This window comes from Tauraco erythrolophus, chromosome 14 (genome assembly GCF_009769465.1).
Source record: "Tauraco erythrolophus isolate bTauEry1 chromosome 14, bTauEry1.pri, whole genome shotgun sequence".
NCBI lineage: Eukaryota > Metazoa > Chordata > Aves > Musophagiformes > Musophagidae > Tauraco > Tauraco erythrolophus.
The window spans coordinates 10,542,688-10,566,684 of NC_141478.1; the positions used below are offsets into that span (position 1 = coordinate 10,542,688).

A 23,997-nucleotide genomic window follows, 5' to 3' on the forward strand; every position below is an offset into this window, starting at 1 on the left:
AAAATTGTGAATGATGAACAGCAATGTTGAAGGAAGCCGTATTTTGTGTTTGCCGTATTACTTGAAAATGACATACTGCTTAAAGCTTTTTGACAAATACTTTTGACAAAACATTTGAGCTGCAAACTTGCAATACAAATTAACTAATGCAAAGTAGTATGTCTCCAACTTCCAGGAACTCGGAATAATACCAGAAAATAACTTTCCAAAGCTTGCCAGAATGGCTATGCATATTAGACAGGGACACAGTATTGCTTTTCAGCTGGATATTCTTGAATTGTGCATGACAGCTTTGTAGTTCAAATACAGTATGCTTCACCACACTTTACTTTTACAGTATTTTGCTACAAGTTTCTTAGATTTTTAGCAATTAAAAGGAGACTAGTATTTTAAGGAAATATTAATTGAACACAAGGAACAAAGGATGAAATCTTTTCACCTTCAGTAAAACGATCTATGTATCAAGCCAGGTCTTTGATCATTAAAACTTTGCATAAGCCAGTATAAAGAATAAAAAGGCTGCTCACTAGGACAAAGTAGATTCTTCCTTGTAAGAAACAACCCATAAATAACAGCAAAAAAAACTCCAGACCCTGAAGAAAAAGATCTGAAAAAAACCTGTACCTCAAGTTTTAAAGTGGAAATAGGCAGTCATGATTAACTGTGTATTCCTTATAGCAATAATTTAATTATACCGAGTAAAACTACAGAACTTTCAGAAAAGCTTCCTTATTTTACTAGATAATCTACAAGCAGTTTCCTTATATGGCTGGAGAGAAATCACTGCTGTATGCTTTAAAACTGGAAGATAAATAGCCTTTGTTTCAAATCAGTTACTAACTGGAATAACAGAAGTCTTGCATCACCATTCTTACAGATTCCTTTTATATTAGAGTATTGCATTTTCTCCTCAGTGTGCTAAATCATCATCAAATCAGTAAAAGTGTTTATTGAATTTATGTAAATTAACAATGCAGCTTTACAGGGAAATGGTAAAAAAACGAACATGAAGGTATTTAGGGCTTTTAGTTTTATAAATTCTTTAAAATAACATGAGGTTAAAAAAAACCCCAAACACATATACTTATCCTTGTTCTAGTTAAAAATGAAAACCTGGTTTGCCCATAGTTAAAGAGACTAGATGATGATCTGGTAAAAAGAGATGAAAACCAAATACAGCCTAGCTGAGACGTGTGACTTAATTCTGATCTTAGAATTTCAGTTCTTCTGAATATGACTAATTTAGAACTTTCATATTTCTCAGCTAATATGCTTTTCTTTATAGAAAAGCTAGACCTCACTGAAGAGCAGCCTTCAGCAGTAGAGACAACTCATAATTTTTGGTAGAATGAATTGCTTACAAAAACATTTATTGAAATTTGGTCCAACACTTTAACATTAAAGACATAATATTTTTTTCCTCACAATATATTTTTCTCTGCAGGAAGCATCTCCAGGAGTATTTATTCTTTGGCAAGCACGAAGATAACACCCTTTCACTTTTAATGCAGAGTGTTTTGGGGTGAGTGGGGTTTTTTTTTCCAAACTCTTAATCATTTTTTGAAATAAACAGACCATATACCTAATACATTTTGATAATGAAAGTGGTCAACTTAGGCATCAGACTAAGGTAAGGTATAACTCAGAATTTTAAAATATTAAGGTTCCAAATAAAACTAATTCACCAGCTGCTTATGTTCTGAACACCAGGCCCACACTAACCAGCAGGGTTAACCCAGCCACCAGCAGGGTTAACTGCCTAAAGTAACAAAATCCAACCCTGACAGAGTACACGTATTTTTAATTTACTATATATTTACTATAAACGTCTAAAAATCAGACAATAGACAAAAAAAATCGTATTTTTTGCTGTAGTTTGTACTTTTTAATTCACAAAATGAAAAAAATAAAGAACCAAATAACTTCTAAAATTTACACTTTCTAAACACTACTTTTGATATTAAAAAAAGGCAAACAAAAGACAAAACAGCAAAGAATGCTACTCATACTCTAGAGCACAGCAGCCAGAATCTGGCACAAAAGAGCATAACCCAATGATTAGGATGACTTATCACTTAGAATCGTGTCCATGGAGAAAGTTCAAAATTTGCCACAGCCATAGAAGAAAAATTTTTAGCACTATAGTTCAAGTAGACCCATAAATAAAATTATAATTACCCACATCACTAGAGAAATCATATTACAGAGTTTCCATTGTTGGGAAGATATAAATTGCAAGGATTATTCATAATAAAATATGAGACCTTGCTGCTGCCTTTGGCAATTCCTGGCAGCAATGCTTACCTGGCAATAGTCCAACCTGAAAATAATAGGCTAATGCAATCCCTAGTTTTCTCCTATTCATGCATTTTTCCTCTCCTCACAATTTGAAGTTCACAGAAATCACAGTTTAATTAGAGTGCTTTCATTTTTTGCACATACAACATACGTAAAAACATTCATAGATTTATTTAAGTTTTCTTATTATTAAATACACCAAAACAATTTCAGTGTATTTGGGATGACATAAGGATTCAAGCTCTAGGAAATTAAATACTGATTACATCTTACCCAGAACATTTCCTGCAGGTACTTCTTCAAGATCTTCAAGTTCTCTTCCCATAAGCAGGTAGAGATTCTCCAATGTACAGCAAGACATATGAGGCACTAATGGCAGATCATCTGTAGCAGAACACTGGGATGAGAGCTACACAGAGTAAAACAACCAGTGTTGGTTATTTATCACTTAGAACTGATAAAAACTTCTTCCTCAAAACCACCTTACATTCCAAATCTAAGAAACACATTCTAAAGCATTTTCATTTCAAAAGTTAGGTATCAAAAACCAACATATTCTTGAAAATATTTTTTTCTCCTTCTAAAAATCCAGTCTTGTGGTAAGCAAGTAAACGTTATCAAGAAAATAAAAAATAATGTTTTATTTGGTAATTTTAAAGTGCATGCTACTCCTAGCTCACTTTTCATTGTCACAAGAAATATTTTAAAATAAATTTGTAAGTAATGAACTTCTAAGATCACAAACTCAAAACATTAAACGCCATTTTTTTCAATATTATTATGCACCTTCCTGTTCCTCAAAAGCATTGTTTTTTCCTTTGCAAGTTTTCTTTGAATCAAAGAATGCACATACTGGATTTATTGTCAGCTAATGCAACAGTGTACTTCAACTATTTTGGAAATGTTAAGGTTTATAATGAGTTTACAGACATAACCAGCTATTACCACAATTACCTAAATTACTTTGATACTTCTTGGAATTTTTGACTTGAACATTTTTATTACTTTTTGAGTAAGCAATGTGTAAAAAGTTAAGTCATCAGTGTTTACAAAGAATCCCAAATTACGGTAACAGTTCACTCTCACCTCTTACCTTATGCAAAGACTCAGCAGGATCATATTTTGGTCCTAAAACAAAGATCTTTTGCCCTCTTTTCACCACGCCACTGAACACTCTAGCAAAAGCAATGAAAGACTCCTTGTTGTCTGCTTCCTCTTTCATTGCCTTTGAGGTCACGATCTCTACTTGACCGGTGTGCTGTTGCTCTTCACCTAATCAAAGTTAGAAAAACATATGAAGTATAAAAGCAGTTTCTGCCTCATCATCTGAAGGAAAAAAAAATATCAATTACACATTATCCTGTCAAATGTGGCGATGCATTAAAAGATGACAAGAATGCCCCATTATAACTCATAATCCAGTCCTGTTGTTCATTCACTGCTTTTGTATCAATTTATTATTAGGCTGTTTGGTTTGGTTTTTTTAATGAAAGAGTTACTCTTGTAAAAGCTGAAAGGAATTAAAGTTATACTTGCATAAAGTCCATAAGAAGGCTCTAGCAGTAAGCTAAATGAACCGCAATTCTTCTAACCCACACACAAGGGCAAAAGGCAATCACTGCACCTTTCTACTTAGAGTGAAAATTCCTTAATTTTTCAGCAGAGCATCTCCTTCAAGCATCATCTGTCTCCACTGACTCAAAGCACTGAGACCAAGCACATTCTCAGGCTATAGGAACGGGCACCCATGGCACTACTACAGCATTTATGAACTATCAGCTTCATTGTTCAGTTCCATCTATCGAACTGTTTGGACTGGCATACGGGTGATTCTTTGTAAGTTACACAGTCCCTTGACAACACCTAGACAGTACTATTAAATATCCTTTGAGAAAAATGGACAGCACAGCATTACACACCTTTCGTATCACCAGTGTTCCCAGTTACTTCAGATGAATTTTCACTTGGAGGCTTTTCTGACAGCTCTTTTCCTTGATTTGCTGCCAATTTTTCTGCGTGCCTTCGTTTTGCAAGTTCACGCCGATGAGCTATTTCTTCTTGAGTTAAAGGTCTGCATTGTATTGTAAAACACTATTATTTGGAAATGTCATTTATTTTAAAATAAATTAAATCACGATAATCACAATACTATATTTGGCATAAGTAAAAACTTATGCAGAATGGCTTTAGTCCCCATGAGACTATACATTTTAAGGCAACTAAAATTAGCAAACTCTTCCTCTACCATGTTTAGGAAGAGACCATCATGTTAAACTTTTGTTTATTTTGTTAAAATAAGTCAAGTTTCTCCTACTAACACGTGAATTCTCACTTTTTCAGAAAAGATTCAAGCCAATTTTCAAAATTGATTTTTACATCACGTCCAGTATGTTACCCTGAGCTAGAATGACAGCTAAGACTAACCATTCAGTGCACTAATCTAGTCTTATCTATACCTGGCTAGTTAGAAAAAACTACCAGACTTTTCTTCCAAATACACAGGGATCAAATAATGTCACTTTAAATTACTTGTGGTATCTTTATTCTTTTAAGGTAGTCCTTACAGCAAGTGTTCAAATGCAGGGAAAAGTCTTTGCCTGCTATAGCTACCTCCCCATAAAGCGAATACCTTCATAAAGGACAAAAGACTTAAAACTGAAACAATAACAACAAAAAATAATTTTAATATTCTGATGCAATTTCTATGTACTCATTGGTAAACTCTGCCTTAAAACAAAGTGCTTTAACATAAGACTGAAAGTAATAAATAATAAACATTAAAGAATGACATTATCATTCTTCCATAAAGCAATATAAACGGAACTTGTTTTTAAATGCAACTCTCTTCAAGCATTTTAAAGAGCAAAGTGAGTTACACATATATGAAATCTAACAGCACTGCCTGAAATTGTCCATTTGATTTTTAAATCTAGCCCTAAAGAAAAATCTGTGATATGAGTTTATCTTCTAATTTAGTAAATTTCAAATAAATTAATTTCAGATATTAGTCATCTTCTCTTTCCAATTCCTCCTGTTTCTATCAATTTCCCACATAGAAGAGCTGAACCTGTGATTCCACTATAATCACTACAGACACTTTTCAGTACAGTTGATTCTGTTTAGTAATTTCAATATCAACAATGTCTTATGTAACATCCTGTCAGGTGCCTACATTAAAAAAAATAATCTTTATTTATCACTGTGGCTTAAAAGCAGAAAAAAAAATTATGAAGATATGCAGATATATTTTTTCATGGAACTAGAATGCTTTTTGTCTTTTTTTTTTTTCCTTCTTCTTCATCAGGAGCAATGGAAATATATATTGTTTTCCAGCATTAATAAATAATTTATTTCCAAAATAATAACCAATGTATTTTTTACTTTATAGGAATATTCTTAACATAATTCTAACCCGAGAGAAGAAACAGAAGGATTCTCTTTATCACAAAACATACATTTGTACCACAAAACTGGACAAACTAATCACAGTCTTGGATCTTGACTTCAACTCAAGAAGGTGAACACAATCCCACAGCAAATCCCCATCTATAACGTGTCCACACACCTGCATTTGTTCGTGTGATGGAGGCAAGAACAACGGTTCTTAGTATTAAGATGGTTTAGGATTCTTTCAGGCAATCGTATCAAGCACACAGTTTGATGAACAGAGGACTAAACCCAAAAGTGCTCTATTATTAGTTTTAACTTGTTTAGTAGCCTTGGACAAGCCACTTCCTCTCTTTAATTTCCAGACTTATAAAAACAGTTCAAGGTTTCCTGAATAGCAGCGCTAGTAATGAATGATAAGAGGAAGAAAACAGAGTGATGCACTACAGCAGCAATTTTTCTTTACAGAACAGGCATGTAAATATGATCTCTACTAAAAAAAAATAATAAAAAAATTGACTCACATCCTCATATCAACTATTTCACACTCCCAAATAGGGAAACAACCCATCATTCAAGGGTCAAAGTTCTTATGTGCAGCCAGTAGAAACACTTACTGGATGCCTACTCTGCCGTACTGGATGAATTAGGGGTAGAAAGCCCTGAACAGATTACGTGGCTGAGACCAACTCGCTGCCAGTAAGATTTTTTTAATATCATACTATGGATGCTTTTCTGTATACAATACCTTCTGCAAGAGACTTAATTTTAAAAAAATGCTTAATGAGACCTTTCATTTTATCAAAATTCTTCTTGGAACTTGATGAAATCACTTTGAACACAGTTGTCATGCTTTCCTTGAATCCAAACGTTCAACTCAAAAGAGTAAAACTATACATAAATTAAAAATCTCTCTAAAAATTTCCTCAGAGACACCCCTAGGATAAAACATGAGAATTTGAAGCACAGACTTTTAGAACTCGGAACCTGGGACAGACACATTACCTGTCGTAGAAAAGGCAAAACAAAGACAAAATTGCCACTACAAACTTCTCAGCAACTTTTTTTTGATCTCTTTACCTTTTTTTCTTTTAAAAACCATCTCTTAAAAACTCATTGTGACAGAATTAAGAATACGTATCTCTGAAATTTGGGATAGCATGGTATTTCTGTTTGGTTTGTTTATTTTATTGCAAAAGAGACTGAGGCTTAACAATATAAAATGCAAAGCAGATGGTGGAGAAGAAAACATTTTACGATGATTTTTTTTTCCTGAAGGCAGCTGTTCAAAGCTATTTAAGGCTTTGGAATGCCTGAAAAATTCCCAGAGGAGAGAGATTGATAGGGAAAGTACAGATGAGACAGCCAAGGGTGTCATAAATGCAGTCTATATATGATGGCATAGTATACACATGAGGACATATGTATGCATTCCAACATATTTTATCATCCAAAAATACTTATCATTTGTGTAAATAATTCTGAGTGTAAAAGAAAAAAGTTTGCTTACTCTTCTCCTTTTACATGGTATTTTAAAAAGTATCAGTGTATTTAGGTGTCAGATAGCCTTAATAACAAATGTTAAAGGTACCTTAAAATCCTGAATGCACTGGTGTAAATTGCAATACATATAAGCACAGTTCATTATATTCTCCATTTGGTAAGAAGCATATTGACTGTGGGTGAGACTTTAGCTAGGAAGTACAACCTAGACTTCCATCCTGGTTTCTGTCACCGTCAGTATCTATAACATTAGTCACTCCCAGCAGTATCATTAGAAACCACAAAAAGATAATGTCACAAATAAATCCTTACACAGAATCGTAACACACAAGATTAATGCATATAAGGCATTGGTCTGCAACAAAACCAGTGTTAAATTATACCCTGATTTATTCAATGACTCTACTTAGCAAAACCAATCAGAAAGGAAATTTTCAACAAATGCTGTCAAAACCAGAAGAAAGATTCTCTCTTCTTCTTCCCTACTCTTTTTTCATTCCATAAGAAAGGATCTACAGTCTCATAATATTGGCAGGAAAAAATGGGACCATGCAGTCACATAAAAACAGTAAATGAAAATTCTGGAGCAGAAAGAAAAAGAGAGATTCTCTACCTCCAAGGAGATGGTACAGCATCCAGACACCATACACATGAACCAGGCACAAGTAATAGAGCTGACACAGATGGGTAATCACATTATTACTAGCTCATCTTAACCTCAAGCATGGGGTAAACAAATGCTATGGAAATAATAGCATGGAAAAGAGTGTAACACACACACTGTTAACATTCAGTAGATTGTTGACTAAATGCATCAGATTTCAGGTAATGTAAACAAACTACTGCTAACGACTACTTATTCCTTCATTCCCCCAGGATAACGCATTTAGTTCAAACCAAACAAAAACTAAACTTCACGTAATCAATCCTGTGAATACGATAGCTCTTTAAACCTTCCATGTTATCAGAGAGACTTCATTCCAAAACATTGCAAAAATTCATAGTGAAAAATCAAAACAAAAAACCCAAACAGAAATTGGCCTCTGACTAATTTAAAGAAATTGTTATTTTTTTAATCTTCAAACCATTTTAAAAAGGAAACATCACACTCAGAATATCAACTGATTTCCAAAAGATTGATACTACTGTCAACAAGTGCCACGATCCACGTTTTCGAAGTGGCTGAGAATACTTTCCACACAGTTTTTACCAGCTTAAATTCCATAAGCTCACGGATATGTGCTTGACATCATGAAACTAACAGGGTAATTTCTGTTAACATCTTTAAATCCAAGTAATTTATAGAGAATCTTCTGTATTACTCTTCATGATTCTGCTCTTCAGAGTAAGTTCTAGTTAAATCACTGGCTGCTGTTCTGCTCACCATCTGGCACTCAAAAACTTCAGACAACAGCATCCCTAAGGACAGCTCTCTCAAGTTCAGCTTGTTTGCTACAGTTCAGCATGGAGTATGTCCAGTGGTCTTCCTAATCCTTCTGAAGTTCATTACTTTCTGGATTAAACTGCTTAATGTCCATGGAACTATTTCCACTCACAACTCATGTACACCTAGTAAGATTATTTCCTGTCTTTTTGATTGCAACTGAAAGCACGAGGCAATTCACAGTAGAACTGAACAGGCATACACAAAATGAATGACTGATAATTATCCAAATCGGAATTTACATAAAATTTCATACAACAATCTTATAGGGCTCCTGCAAAGAGGAATACTTGGTAACTGTTTGGTATTTATGGCAATTATCATTCCTTCTGAGATACATAATGAAACTAAGATTTCAATACCAAGCTGTCGTACACTGCCTTGAAAAACACTCGTGAGGGATACACTGACCTTGGATTCATCTTACATACTAAATGGGCTATGGAGAAAGAAGAAACCTGAAGCAAGCTTTTCTCTCTTAAGCTTACAATTACACAAACTAAAATACGTCCAGAGATTCAAATTTTATCCATTACTACATATTCCTCTCTTAGACCAGTTCCAAAGCTGGAATTCAAAAGTATACTTTTACAATGAAATTTGTTTCATAATAACTGTAAGTAGGGTTTTTAATTTTTGAAAAGCATATGTTACTCAATGACATAACTGAGTGCCATCTTCAGATGTTGACCTGTAAATCTGACAGGATGTTCAGGTGACTCATGCCATACTCATTTCTAATGTACTAACTACAATTTAGAACAAACTATTAACGTAAACAGAAGATGATGGATTTAGATCGCACTGAAGTCACTGAAAGTCATAATGTCTTTAAAAAAAAAAATTAATTTACTTGCAAGATCAAAATTTCTTACAGAGCTTGGAGCTTTATAAACACTCTCTTTTTTCAATCAAGACAATGTAATGTCTTTTTAGCTGAGGGTTTGGCAAAAATCACAATATTTACATTTTTTCCAACAGTTTTTAGGAAGCATTAGAAAGGAAACAGATTAAGTACGCTACAATCTGTTGGTTTAAGACATGCAAACAAGCTGTACCACCAAACAAAGAATTATCATTGTAACTTCATGCAGAATTGTATGGGAAAGTGCCCATTGCATGGTGACACCTAAGAAAAAAAAATCTGATTCAAGCTGACTGAGGAGAAAGAAGTATCTTTCATACTATGTGGAGGAAAATGGTAAGGGTATTACAGGTTTTATATCTCCTAGAGCAGTCATGAAATACAATTTTAGTACATCAGGTTATTTGGTCAATAGACTTTTCTTTATCACCACTGAAAAGCAGAAATGGAATTTCTTTAGTGTACTCTATTTAATTACTTTATTCAGCGGGATTGTAAGAATGATGGACTTGACGTAACATAGATGGTTTACCTCCTAGCGTTGACACTGCATCACATCACTGTGACAGCACACATAAACCTCTACAATGTTAGTGAAGGATTTCATCATAACAAACATCTGACATCCAATTTACTTTTTCTCAGTGTTTAAATACACATAGCAACAAGAACTACCTGAAAGCAATCGTAACTAATTACTAAATATTTCTCTTTTCACAGAGTAGATAAAGACAGAATTCTGAATCTCAGGAAGAGTAAACTGGAACATTTATACTCTGTGCCAAAATACCAAGCTAGTATAGCCCTGTTTCCTATTGGGTTTGGTTTTAAAGATTTTAATATGTAAAGTGAAGGAGATCACACTACACTCTCATATCAGCAAATAATTTCAGAAATTCAGACAAAAGAAACCAGAAGACAAAACATATTTGCATAATTCTCGTTTCTTTGGAAAACCTGATAAAAACTCAGAGACATACCGGCACCAAATAAAAGTCAAATTTCAAATCTTTCCAAAGAAAGCTAAATATAAGCTGCCAACCTGTTGTAACCTGACCACAAATTGTTCTCCCATGTATTCCATCATTGTAACAGCTGACAAATTTTGTCATTTAAACAGTAAAAGCAAAAACATAGCAGTTTTAGTACAGTACCTATTAATTTTTGAAGTCACATTCTAGGAGACATTAGATGCCAACAGCAGTCTCAAAGGAGGTTGTTTTAATTAAAAATCCAACCTTCATTGTCATTTACTGTACACCCTGGACTTAGAAGTGTCTTTTGCTTTTTCCAACCTATGCTTAAAAAGTATTACAAGCAGATGGCAGAAATAAGGCAAACAATAAAAACTGCTAAGTCAATTTACAGCTTCTAAGAAATTTACAAAAACGTAACATCACTCAGTACTACCTTCCAAAAGGAAAGAAAAAGTGGTAGCATGGATCTAGTTGTTTTTTTTTTTCCTCTGGACATAGAATATTTTAAGTCTTGTCAAATGAAAAAAAAAAAAGATAACATGACGAACAAAATGAAAAATAGTCCCTCCCCCGTCCCTCCCAAAGTATGCAAACAACCTAGCAGATAGGTCCAGCAATCAAACATCACAATATAAAAGAACACAGTCCTGGCTCCTCAAAATTAACACGTAAATGGAACATGGAACATGTATTAATGTTCTAAATTTAGTAAATATGTAATCATTGTTGACACAGTGTACATACTCTTTGTTCCGCCCTATGTTCAGGCATTCTAATGGATCACCCTCATGGAATGTCAGTTTAATTACTGAATCTCACACACTCCACACAGTCATCACTCAGTTCTGCTCAGCACAGTCTTCACTGTGTAACTGTAAATAGCATGAATGGCAAATACAATTCAAAACGTGGTTAGGAACCAAATTTACACAATGCTGTGCTCTTAAAATACTTATGTTTTTTTCAGTGACCTTTCCTTCCTCTTTAAAACTAACCTCCTTTTCTGATTTCTTCTGAAATCTTCTGATTTAAGATTTCCTGTAGAATCTTAACTATGAAAACATCAAGAAAACGCATTTATCTATATTGCTATTTTTCAAAAAATAGAATCCAACTGTCACTTCAAAACAAAATCGTTCATATTACCTAATCAGCAAAAATCACATGGTGCTGATAATGACTGGTTGTCTCAACGAAAAACAATCATGTGATTTCATATTAATACTAGCCAATTAGTAACTAATTGAATAATTTAAAATTAAGGCCAGCAAGAAATACTTTTCATACAAACTATGGAGCAAGACATTACAATTTTTAATTTACTAAATAAACAAGGAGAAAGGACATATTGTGTACAGTCATCACTAATATGCCTCAAGTCTCCCAGAAAGAATTCCAGGACTCCTGCAATACTATCTTGCGCTCTCCTGAAATATTATCTCACAAAGCCTAATTTATCTAAATTTTGTTTGGATTTTTGGACCAGCTCTGCATTACTTGGACTACTAGTCATCTGCAATCTTCCACTCAGCTCACTAAGCATCTTGAGGTTTTTCAAACCAGACTCTTGATCAGAATTACAGATACGTTGCACAATATATATTAGAGTGCAAAAATGTAATCACATTTGCAATCTGAAAACCAGCAAAATTGAGCGCAGCACATTTTTTTAACTAAGGATAAAATTCAACTGACAAGTCAAGCATCAATTGCCAAAAAAAAAAAGAGCTGGTCATACACATATTTAGAATCGCAACACATGGTAAATTTCGTCAAAATATTCTTTTGCTGTTTAGGAAACTTTCTCTCTCTTTTAAAAGAAGTTTAACACACGGCATATAACCACACATGTAAACCAGCTCCCTTCCTGAGGGAGATGACTAAGGAAAATAAAAAAAAAAAAACACACCAAGAAAAATTTAAGATGAATATCAGAGGAGACATGGAAGGAGAGTTTATCCATGAGGCAGAGTGCTCATAAACAAATGACACAGAATGGAAAAATACAACACACAGGACTTGCAGTAGGTAGGTTTGTTTTTTTTTTTAATTTTGACTACAATTTTGAAAATACGTCCAAGACTTTCCGTGTATGGTATATGTAAAAGCCACCTTTGCCCCTATATTATATCCTCATCACATCAAAGAACCTCAGTCCTCTCAACAAATAAAAGAACAGGACCTTATCAGTGACAGAACAGACAGAAAGTGATGGCCTCAGCATAGTTGCCTTTGATAACGACAGTATATATATCCAAGAAAGCAGACAAAGCAGGAATGGACTGCTATGGTACCAGTATCTGAGCAAGAACTCTTGTTTCAGATACATTTAAGGACAGAACTCCAACTGCACCATCTGGTGTCTGGTCAACCCATAAGTGCAATGCATCTTTCTCTGAACCGAAAATTACTGCATGAAAGATTTTGGTAGAAGATTCGTAGATAAGCGTGGTAAGAAAAAAATTGCAGCAAATCCAGGAAGTGTGTGAAAAGCCTACGATGGCAGTAAAGCTTTCGAAGATTACTACAGCAACAGCACCATTTTTTGCACAAAGATTTAACAGTCGTAATCAGTCTAATTTAGTAGAAAGATCAATATTTTCTATATTACTTCACTGTACAGTGACAACCCCAGAAAAACATGAAATGGCCAGTTAATACAGAAGTTGACTACTGAAAATGCTCCAGAGGCTTAGAGGGATGAAAGGTTAAGATTTAACTCCATTCTTATAAACTCATCAGAACAGCGCATTTCTGTAAAAAAGATTGCTTCAGCTAAAAGTAGTCCACTTCAGTATGTCAGGGAAATGAAACCTACCCCTCAAAGAAAATAAAGATGGCCATTAAACAATAAAAAGCTGTAATAAAAAATCTTTCAAACCTCCCAGACAGAAATCTGCATTAGTGCCTTTCAGTTCATCGCAAAAAGTTAGTCAAGGCTTAGACTACTTTAATTAAGTCATTTCATTTTGCACGTACAATGGATGGATAATCACTTAGCTATTATGCCAGATTTGATGGGAAGTGTTTCTTGGTACAAACGATCATGCCAACACAACCTTACTGAAAAACTATGAAAGTATTACAACTCAATCACATTTTTAATCAAACGTCCTGAAACAGCACACAATGTATGCATGAGGATGATATATAACAATAAAAGTACCATCTTTCGACAAATGTTTTTTACTCCTCAACAGATTTGCTCAATCTTCTAAAACTAATATGATTTTAAAAAATCATCTCTTGAACTAATTCAGAAAATCTCTACTGGCTGAAATGATTTTATTGCATTCTCAAGAATTCCTGAACTCTTTTCTCAGGTATAAAAAAAAAACCCACACACTTATCCACACTTGCAACATAACCTTTTTTCCTAAAAGTATCTAAGGTAGATCAGAAAGTTAAATGTTACATTTGCTTACCTTGGTTTATTGTGTGGTAATGCCTTTGCATCAACAGCAAACATTTTGGAAACAAAGACAATAACCGGGGCTGTTCCTTCACTACTGCACTTCATAAAAGCTGAAAAAACATAAAAGGAAGGTGTTTGCACATTTTTTTTTCCCCAACACTATGGACAAAACTATGTCTTTCCATGAATTTTACAGGAATAACTGTTTATTTCCTACTTCAGTGAATAATACACTAAAGACAAATTAACAGGAAAAGTAGAAAACTACTCTTGCCTAATCATCTGCTAACACTGCCCATATCTTCAAGTCTGTTTCATAATAAAATAAAATGAGCAAAACTGTAAAAATAGAACGCTCCATAGCAAACTACAGATACACCAACTAAACATATTGTTTCGACACTTAAAATTGAATTCCTAGGCCAGTTTGGATTAGAATGCAAAATAGAGAGCAGCTTAGCATTAAGCTCACACTATTTATTCAGTACCTCCAAGTCTCCTCCCTCTTTTCAAACTAAAGGAGGAAGTCCTGGAAACATCCAGATGATCATGTCTTCACGAAAACATAACAACTTAACTGCAAGAATGGATATTCCTCAAAGGATAAAAGATCTGCACTAAACTCATTCAGTACTTAGGAAATTCCCATAAACTATTTTTTTCGTCCAACTTGGAGCACATTATGAAATCCAAAACAGAATCAATGCCATTCAAAACCTGTAACATAGAAAATAAAGTCTCCTCATTTCTCCCTTTTAACTGATGTACGGAAAGACTATTATAAAGTGCTCAGACAAAGTGCAAGTCGACTGCTAAAAATTAGCGAGATATTCACTAAATGTGAAGTACACTACTTTTTCATAACCAAGAGCTGTAAGATCCGAGTTTACAGCAGCAAATTTCTTCTAATTAATTTATACTGATACAGTATTGAATACTGTTTGCAGAACACAGTGTTTGTAGATGTTCAGTAAAGGATTAAAGTATCAGTTGCCTCAGCTCCCAGAAACAATTCCCAACAGCCTGTCAATCTGACATTCACATCTCATCTTCAACTGACATTTGATAGCCCATCCCTTTAGATTTCTGGAAGCAATCTTCAAAACACTGTTCTGTAAACATCTTTCACTTTATATACAGAATTCAGAAATGTTTTTAACTGTTACTAGCTTAGGCATGGTAAACTACCTCTTGAAATATCAGAGAATGTTTACTGCCTTACAACAAAACAGTATTCTGTTATATTCTGTTCAGTTAGAAAGAATGTTTGTAGATATAAAAAAATCATACATTGAAGGCCTATCTGTCTCCTACAAACCTACCTGAACAAATCATTTGGGAACATTCTTTCTCAGACTACCAAATCCAGGGGGAAAAAATCACTTCATTTTATAGAACTTCCTACCCCACCGAGATTATCTCATACATGTGGAGAATTACAAGCTTTGCTCACCACTGAGCATTACATCCGTCACATCAGTTTCAATTTTGATTTTCAATTCCGCTAAATACTTAATTCAGCTTCAGTAGTTCTCATCTGTCTTTCAGGAAAACAAACTCAGAAGTTGTTCTCCTTTCCAAGGCACCACAATTTTTATGAAGGATATACATGAACAGAGTTTACATTTATAAATAAAGACAGAAAAAGGAATATGAGCTTCTTATGAGCTCTCCTGCATCCTGTACACCAAGTTTATTTTCATTACTGCCTATATACAGTTCTTTTACTGCCTACAGCAAAGTTGAATCATTGAACAAAGTCTTTCCAGTCCCTGTTACAATTTTATAGCACAGGGCTTGGTAATATCGAACTTCCTCTTCCTTACTTTTGCATATAGACATAACAGCATCCGAATACACTATTAAATCCTTCTTGAGGAGGAACTCTTAGTTAAAGCTGGAAACTCTGCCAGAATTGGACATGAAATTATGATCTCACCAAAGTAAATGGCAAAACTTTAACTTCAAAATATCAGGATTTTATGTGTTCATTTAACACTCTGGATAACAAAATATATTTGTTGCCTTGCAAGTCTTCTGACTCTTGGTTTTATTTGCTAATCTTTTATCATTCTGGAATATGATGAAATAACTAAGAAATCAAGTTATGCCTTGAGCTATGGAAATGTTGAAGAAATACTCAGTGATAATGTTTGTAGTAACAGCTAAGCTATATCTTAACTTCTTTTCAGTACACAAACTACTTAGCAATAAATTCAACAGAAAACGTTTTTTAATTTAAGATACCAAAAGCCAGGCCTTGTTAATCAACGTACTTGTAAAAATGAAATCCAAATTCAAACTCCTACCGGCTAAATATTAACTATTTTAATATAGATGTTGGTACAATATTCAATTCTCAGTTACATGATAATTTCTACTGTTTAGAGCTAAAACCAAATATTAACCTCATATCCTTCCAAAATCCCCACTGTCAGCATCTCAGACCTTTACATCACCCGCAGCTTGAGTTTTCTAAAAACCACGAACATAGGAGATTGAAGAAAAATGTATGGTCATAAATATAAGACATAACACTATGAATATGTCACTGAAAAACACCAACAAGCTACTACAAGTAAAATAACTACAAATCTAAGTAGACATTCCTACACATCTTAATATCCGAAGACAAAACCACCAAGATAGAAACAACCTTCCTGTTAACGGGAGAACATCTACTCACCACTTTTCAGTTCCTGAGTTTCTGGTGGCAAAGAATCAAACGTTCTAGCTCCAACACACATCAGCTTTTCCACTCTCTCTGCAGTGATGTCAAGAGGACTGGGAAGTTTATTACACACCATGGCTAAAACACATTGCTAAGGATATATATTTATGTTTCCTTACTGAATGCACATAAGAGGAAGACAAATGCTTTCAATGTTTGCTTCTTTAAATCAACCTCATGCACTAAATGCCAGCAACAACAGAGCTAAATCCAGCTCTGTAACAGCACATACAACTCCCTCTCAAGTCAGCAACTACTTCTCCCACTTATCCAAGGGCAGAATGGATAGTTAGGTAGGAGTCGCTCACTTATGTGCAACTGGGAAACTAAGAATAGCACAACTGGGGTAAGCTTTCTAGAACTAATTAGTATTTATACATCCATACTTTGTGCATACCTACTATAATATGTATTACATTATAAATGATGAGAAGACCGTTTACACAGCAGACAAAGAGCAAAGGCTGACTTGGATTAAGAATGCATATGCCTGAAACGTAACACCAGATACTTACAGAAGCCCGTGGACAGAAGAGCTAAGATACTATTATACAAAGGAGATAGGCCTATCCTTCAGGAAAACCACTAAAATTTGTATATAAATCTACATAATGAAAGCGTATTGTTAAACTACCTCCAGTTTCATATTTTCCTAACAAAAGGATGCATGCAAAAGCAGGAAGTTGGTAGAAATGTAAGACTAACTGTAGATACGTAACTTAATATTACAAGTGAGAAAATAAGTCCAGCTAGCATAGGCACAGATGTGAAAACAAGAGAAGAAATCAAATCACACATTGAAATGTGTGTGATGTTCAAAGACTCTTTGAAGTCTGAGAACTGCCAACAGAACAAAAAGGAGCATCTTCCTTAAGGATACAGAGGACTGCATCAGATATTGGTAGCCACTGGCTACAAATGGCATTAAGATGAACTTTAGGGTCTGCATGCCGCGACTCCCGTGCACCTATTTTCAATCCCAAAGAGGTGACTATCTTTTCAATTTTTTCTTTGTCTCTGTAAGGAAAATGACAAACAGATAAAAAGCCACCACAGCAATAGATAACAAGCATCTACAACATTTCTTGTTTGAGTATTTCAAAAATCACCATAGTACAAGGAAAGAGATTCCATGAAAACTTAACAGATTTCTCACCTTTTCATAACAGCTTCATACAGACTCCATATGTTGTCCAGCACCAACTGCACAAACAAAGGTTTCTTTCCTTTTGACTGGTAGAACATAAACATACAGCTAATTACCAGCAGTTCCTCACTTTCACAATAGGCTTAGGACTGCACTTTTAACTGACTGTTTTCATAAGGGGCATGTAAAAACCTTTATTCAGAAATCAAGACAGTTCTCTGTTTCTACACAGGATCACTACTTCGACAGTCTGCCTTACGAGAAAGGTGTAAGGCCCAAACTGAACATGAGGTTGAGAAGTGAAGGACAAGGCAATTTCAGAAAACGAGTCTGATAAATACAGAACATGTCTACCTTGAGCCTGGTTATCACCCTTTTAATAACTATTAATCCTAACCTATGAAAATACAAAAAAGTCATCATTAAATAAAAACAGGTAACCTCCCTTACCCTCTCTTAACTTTCAGTGGTGGAAACGCTTAATGCAACAGAACTGCGGTTGTCAGGCCAGGGTTTCAGTAGCATTCGATGGGCTCTCACTGAAGGCAAAAAGATTTTCTAAATCCTAAGTTCTAAGATAAATGTGAATATCCTGAATCCTTAGCTATTGAAGGATTCTTCGAACAAGACCGAGACCCACTCACTACTTTGGTTTCCACATTGTTAGTCTTCCACTCATCTTGCGTGTTTCACTCTATTCTGAATCCTAGAAGCTGGAACATCCCTTATTCTGCGAACTGAGAAATTTAAGGGCAACTGTGAGCACTGTTAGATGACATTTCTTCCACGTAGCTTTCAAATGGTCAAATTTGGAATGTTCTTTTCACCAAGGGCTATCCTAGTGACTTTATATTTCCACTGATGTTGAGTGAAAAGGTACTGAGGTTAATTTTCAGAATACACTACAAGGAATAGAGTAAAAAAAAAAAATCAAAACAAAACAAAATAAAAAACAGGTAATCTTTCTGACAATTTCCCTACCTGATCACCTTTCATTATCTTCTTTGCTTTTGTATTCAGATAATAATCTCCCCATAAAGTCTTCAGAAGTACTGCAGGCTTGATTCCAATCTTTTGGCTGTACAGCTTGGCAAAATGCTCAATGCTAAAAGGAAACAAAATGCATCTTGATAAAAGCGTAATGCTGTTTACATGTGCTTATCAGCCTAAGCAAAGGGCAGCTTACATGAAAACCACACGCAAACCTCCAATCTTTGTTTTACTCCCATTTTTCCAATTGCCTTCACTTTAGCTTACATTGTTCAACATTTACACCTGCAAAAATATTTAGTCATAACAGCTCAAAAATGTCAGCAGTATTTGTATGTTTTTCTTTTGTTTCAAGTCAGCTTCAAGGCTGAACTTGTTTATGTGAAGTAAGTATTTGTGTAATACTGGCCCAATAAAAACTTAAAAGCATAATACAAAAGCTCTAAATATTTATGTGGTGACTTTCAAATTTATTCTCTGAAAGATGTCCCATAACACATTTAACTATAGTCTGTGACCAGAATGGTACAAGTTAAAAATCAAGTATTCTTTTGAGCCACCCTAGAGCCATCAGATGGTGGCAATTATTTTTTAAATTAACCACTTAGCACACTTCTCAGTTGGTTGAATCATTGCTTTAATAATGAGTAAAACCCAGAAAACATTCTAAAAACTGTATTTCAAAATTGTGTTATAAAGTCAATTGTTTTTCAGTGGTCCCCACAAGTTAATGAAAGTAGGCTGCTTACAACCTAAAGAGGAACTCCTGAACATTCTATGGTTTCCCTGCCAAAAGCGTTCAGTGAGCTGTAATAGAAAAAATTTTCGCAAGTTTGCTCCTTGTGCACATAGAAACAAAAATACATGTTTACAATCAGAACAATCCTGTTTGTTATTTGATAATGGTTCTTTGAAATCCAGAGTTCTCAAAATTTCTACACACTTATGCCCACGTCAGCAAGACGTAAGCTACAAGTTCTGAACTAAGATCAAAAAGGAGATTTTTTTTTTTTTCCGGAAACTATCCCAAACTCTGAAGAGGGGGAGACCCTTCTTGTGCCAGCAGCTCCTGCATATGTATTTATGGCATTCTTTCAACACTCTAGGATTATGAGAAAAGCATATGGACTAATTGCACTGGATGAGGTTGGCACTGACTAATGGCTTAAATTTTTCTGCCATGACAAGTTGTAATACCTTTAGGATCAGAACCCACAACCATGGAACAGCAGTCAAGGTTTGCCTCAACTAAGAAACACTCCACTGCTCCGTACGTCACCACATAGTACTGCTGGCAGTCCAGAAGTATCCCATGAAACTAATTGAGGAAAATGTTCCTTTTACCCCCCCATTATATGATTTATCAGAACTAGGGCCTGCCTGTTCATCCTAAGAAACGAAGTAGTATCAGCCAGCCAGTGATTTTTGTTCAGCTTCAACACATACATTAAAACATACTCAAGATGTGAGGGGAAAAAAGAATTAGGATGGGTAGAAATAAGAAAACTAGCAGATAGGAGTCCTGTCATTTGTCCAAGTTGTAGGCACATTTTGTGGGATAGAGAATAGATTAACACAAAATAGTCTATTGTGTATAAACAGCCTGATCCAGACCCAGCAGCAGAATACTAACAGCCCTTGCCTAAGTTACACGCAAAAATGTTTTTGGCTGAGATACAATCTTGCACGTGGATAGTTCAATTAATATAATCTTAAAGAAAGTTTCAACATATAAAGCAGAAGGGGGTTAAAATTTGGGGAACCTTAGCAAACATGACTTTTAGTCTCATATTCAATAAAAGTATTACAAGTTTTTTAAGTTCATCCTGTATCAGTATAGTATTGGCATAGAATAAACAGAAAGCCTATCAATCCTCTCCAGTAGAGCAATATACACAAAATACACAAAAATAAAGACAAGTCACCTCTGGCTCATTTCTTCCCCCATTTGAAGCTAAATTATAACCAATATTTGGATTTCAGCCTTATAGAAACTCTGCCAGTAAGACTCCAGCCTCTTGACAGACATTTCAGGTGGCAAGTATATAACAAATACAAAGAACCGACTAGAGTTTGACCAGTTACCATCCCACTTCAGAGTACCCTAGCACGTACCATTAATCATCTATCACACATTCCGCTCTGCAGAAATATCATTTACCAACACATGCCAAGTGCTAAAAGCTTTGAGGAAAAAACAATAAAAAAAGAAAATTAACATAACGGTTTACCTCTGAAAACAACAAATTGGAGACTCTCAACCCCCTAAACACTGTTTTAGAGACATTTTCCTCTCCACCTTTCTGTATATGCCCCAATGTTATTACGAATGAGATGCATAACCCTGAAGTACACCAAAGACTAAACTCCTGTGCCAAACAGTTCAAATTCATGTATTTTTGATAAACTTCTGTGCCAGAGAAACAAATTAATTTTCTGCCACATTTGAATGAAATTTAATTCTCTCTGCAGAGAAATTACCAGAGGACAAGAAATCATGAAAGGAAGACAACTATCTCAAGCCTCACTTTTACAAAAACAACCGCTATATGCACCCATCATTTAAGAACAATATGCTCGCTTTCTCATTTACAGAGGTGATCATAGGGTGTTTACGACCACAGCTTATATCAGAATGTAGCTCTGTAACATTTAAATTCTTAATAGCTGATAATTTACTTGCAAATATCAAGTAGTTTCATCTAAGAAATAGCTTCTAAATTGTTACAATAAGCTCAAAAGCAAAGTACTCCATTGTATCATTTTCCTTAAGAAACATTTTCTTAATGTTTAGCATTCCCTAGCAGCATACTTAGAATACTAATGCTAAACCGAGGCCACCTTTGAACTTCACAAAACAAAAACTTAGCTTTTTGTTATCATTTATTCCCTTCCACAGCTTCCTCAGTATCCAAAACAAAAGCTGAAAATTGCCCAATCTTTATCCATACAGGACTAAAATAGCAGATAGCTCTAAATCATTTCAGTATCTGCCAAAGAAAATCTTCATATTCTGACTCTGAACTTCAACAACTCTGTAACAGCTGCATCCCAAATACCCTGTTAACAACAGTTTACTACCATAATCCATTTTTTGCATGGAATTTCAACAAAAAGTTACAAGTTAAGAAAGCTAAAGCCTAAAGAAATCCAAATACTGTTTCCCTGCACATCATAAAACAGATGAGTGACTGTGGGCACCACGTAGGAATGGAAGACTTCTGAAAAGATGTGTTTTAATGTGCAAATCACCAAAAGCATCAGAAAACCCCCTCTAGCCTTCAGAAAATAAAGTCTCCCCTCATTCACATCCTCTATGAAAAGATCTCTTTCAACGCGTCAGAATGTGAAGATTTGTTTTCCATTTCCTTTACACCATTTAGACTCTGTTTTTTCTTTTTATAAATTATTATTATTCATGACGGATAACTAAACTAAAATAGCCCTCTTTATTTCTCCTTTTCTCTGCAGTGATAAGAAATTTTTGTGTTAGACTACAGACTACGCATAGAACCGTATTTAAAAGTTTGACTTTAAAAGTCCTAGAGCTGATTTTTTTTTTTAAAAGGTTTTGCAATACTAAAGACATGGACTGTATTACTGAGTGTTTTAATTTTATTTTCATGATGAAGACAACGACTCCATCTTGTGGCTACCAATCAGAACACGTGTAATCATTCTGCTAGCCTGCTGCCCTTTGAAACTAACTACTAGAACAGGACTGAAAAACAGAACTGATCACAAACTCAAACACAGTAATCCAGAAAAATTTCTGAAATTGTTCTATCCCCAAATTCTTACATTCACTTAAACATCTCTGCAATGTTCTTTAGCCACTGCTGAAATGAAAATATAAAGATATTAGGTAACAAGAGATAAGAAATGCACCTGAATTAAGAACAGAAAAAAAGCCAGATTAAGACTTATAAGCCTCAACACTTGAGAACAAATGCATAATTTCCAGAACAAGTCAAAGTCTGGTACAGAAAAAACAGATCAGAGTAATGCTGTGACCCAGAATTGTACGGGACCAAACCGGACAGCTGAAACTACTGCCCCTGATTCCAGCGTAGCAAGCCTTATGCTTGCTACGAACGTCACTGTCCCTGAGCTGGAAGGTCCAACCTACCTGTGAAACAGCTCCTGTACTGCTGCAATTTTCGGCCTGCTCTATTACAGCCTATCACATGTCAGCAATCAACAAAATACTAACTTTACCAGGCTAGGCTGGACGCTACAGCGGGCTCAGCAGCCGCTGTGTCGGGAAGACAAGGGTTCCCCTCACATAGCTGACAAAGCTGTGATTTCAAAGATGACTTTCAGCTGTGCAGCATTAATACCATAGTAGAACTGATTATATACAGCTGCATATCACAGAAAAATATATAAAAAAAATCTTTAGAAATATGAAGCAACGGAAAGTACTTCAAGACTAATGAAAACAAATAAAAGAGACAGCAACTAAATCCCAGACTTACCCAAAACCCCAGCCATCAATTGCACTGGCAAACACCACATTTCCATGGTCTGGTGCAAAATAAAGATGTGAATCATCAGTATCTTCCAAGCCAGCACTCCAGTCATAAATTTGATCTCCTGATGCAGCATCTGAAATACTTTCACTTTCTGTTTCTTTCTCAGCTCTTTCTTCTAAGACTTTAGAGGTAAAGAGTGCTCCAGTGACTGCATTGATCTACAGGAGGATATGTAAAAGCACTCTAAGATGATCAGTCTTTCCCAACTCTTGCAACTAAAATGCAATTTCCCCCACTCTCCAAAATATTAAAAAAGACTTTTTTTTTTTTTCAAAAAGCAAGAAAACAGACCTTGGGTATCTAATCCTATCCATTTGAAGACAACAGTTTGAGGAGACTAATGTTTAAACACCATGTACTTTGCAAATCAAAGTTAGCTACTCCAGGATTGAACCAGACATAGAATATCATGTCTCTCAGAACAAGGAATGGTGAAATAGGAACCTGTTACTGTCGACAAACAAACAACAAAGGAGGGCAAAGGGAAACCACATTGATAAGCACTCAAAAGTAAGCTAAGGGGGAAAAAAACAAGTTTGAAGGCAACTTCACTTGATGAATTAACTTTATTCCTACATAAATCCATCAATATCAGGAGAAGTCTAAAGATATTATTTGTCTACCTCCAAAGAAGTTGAAGCAATTTAACAGGAAGAAAAAAAAAAATTCAGCATATTTCTAAAAATTAAGACTCTTCCTGGTGAC

The 23,997-nt window shown here is 34.9% G+C and overlaps 1 protein-coding gene across 1 annotated transcript in view; it reads right to left on the reverse strand.

Annotated features, from left to right (window-relative positions):
- Window positions 1–23,997, reverse strand: part of EFL1 (elongation factor like GTPase 1) — an 80,047-nt gene that overhangs the window by 51,682 nt on the left and 4,368 nt on the right. The window contains exons 7-15 of the mRNA XM_086620164.1: window positions 23,236–23,450; window positions 18,749–18,872; window positions 17,777–17,853; window positions 17,501–17,637; window positions 16,576–16,698; window positions 13,900–13,999; window positions 4,218–4,369; window positions 3,392–3,570; window positions 2,572–2,707 (exon numbers count right to left, since the gene is read on the reverse strand). Of these exons, the coding sequence (XP_086476290.1) occupies window positions 2,572–2,707; window positions 3,392–3,570; window positions 4,218–4,369; window positions 13,900–13,999; window positions 16,576–16,698; window positions 17,501–17,637; window positions 17,777–17,853; window positions 18,749–18,872; window positions 23,236–23,450 (1,243 nt within the window). The remainder of the gene's footprint in view (window positions 1–2,571; window positions 2,708–3,391; window positions 3,571–4,217; window positions 4,370–13,899; window positions 14,000–16,575; window positions 16,699–17,500; window positions 17,638–17,776; window positions 17,854–18,748; window positions 18,873–23,235; window positions 23,451–23,997) is intronic.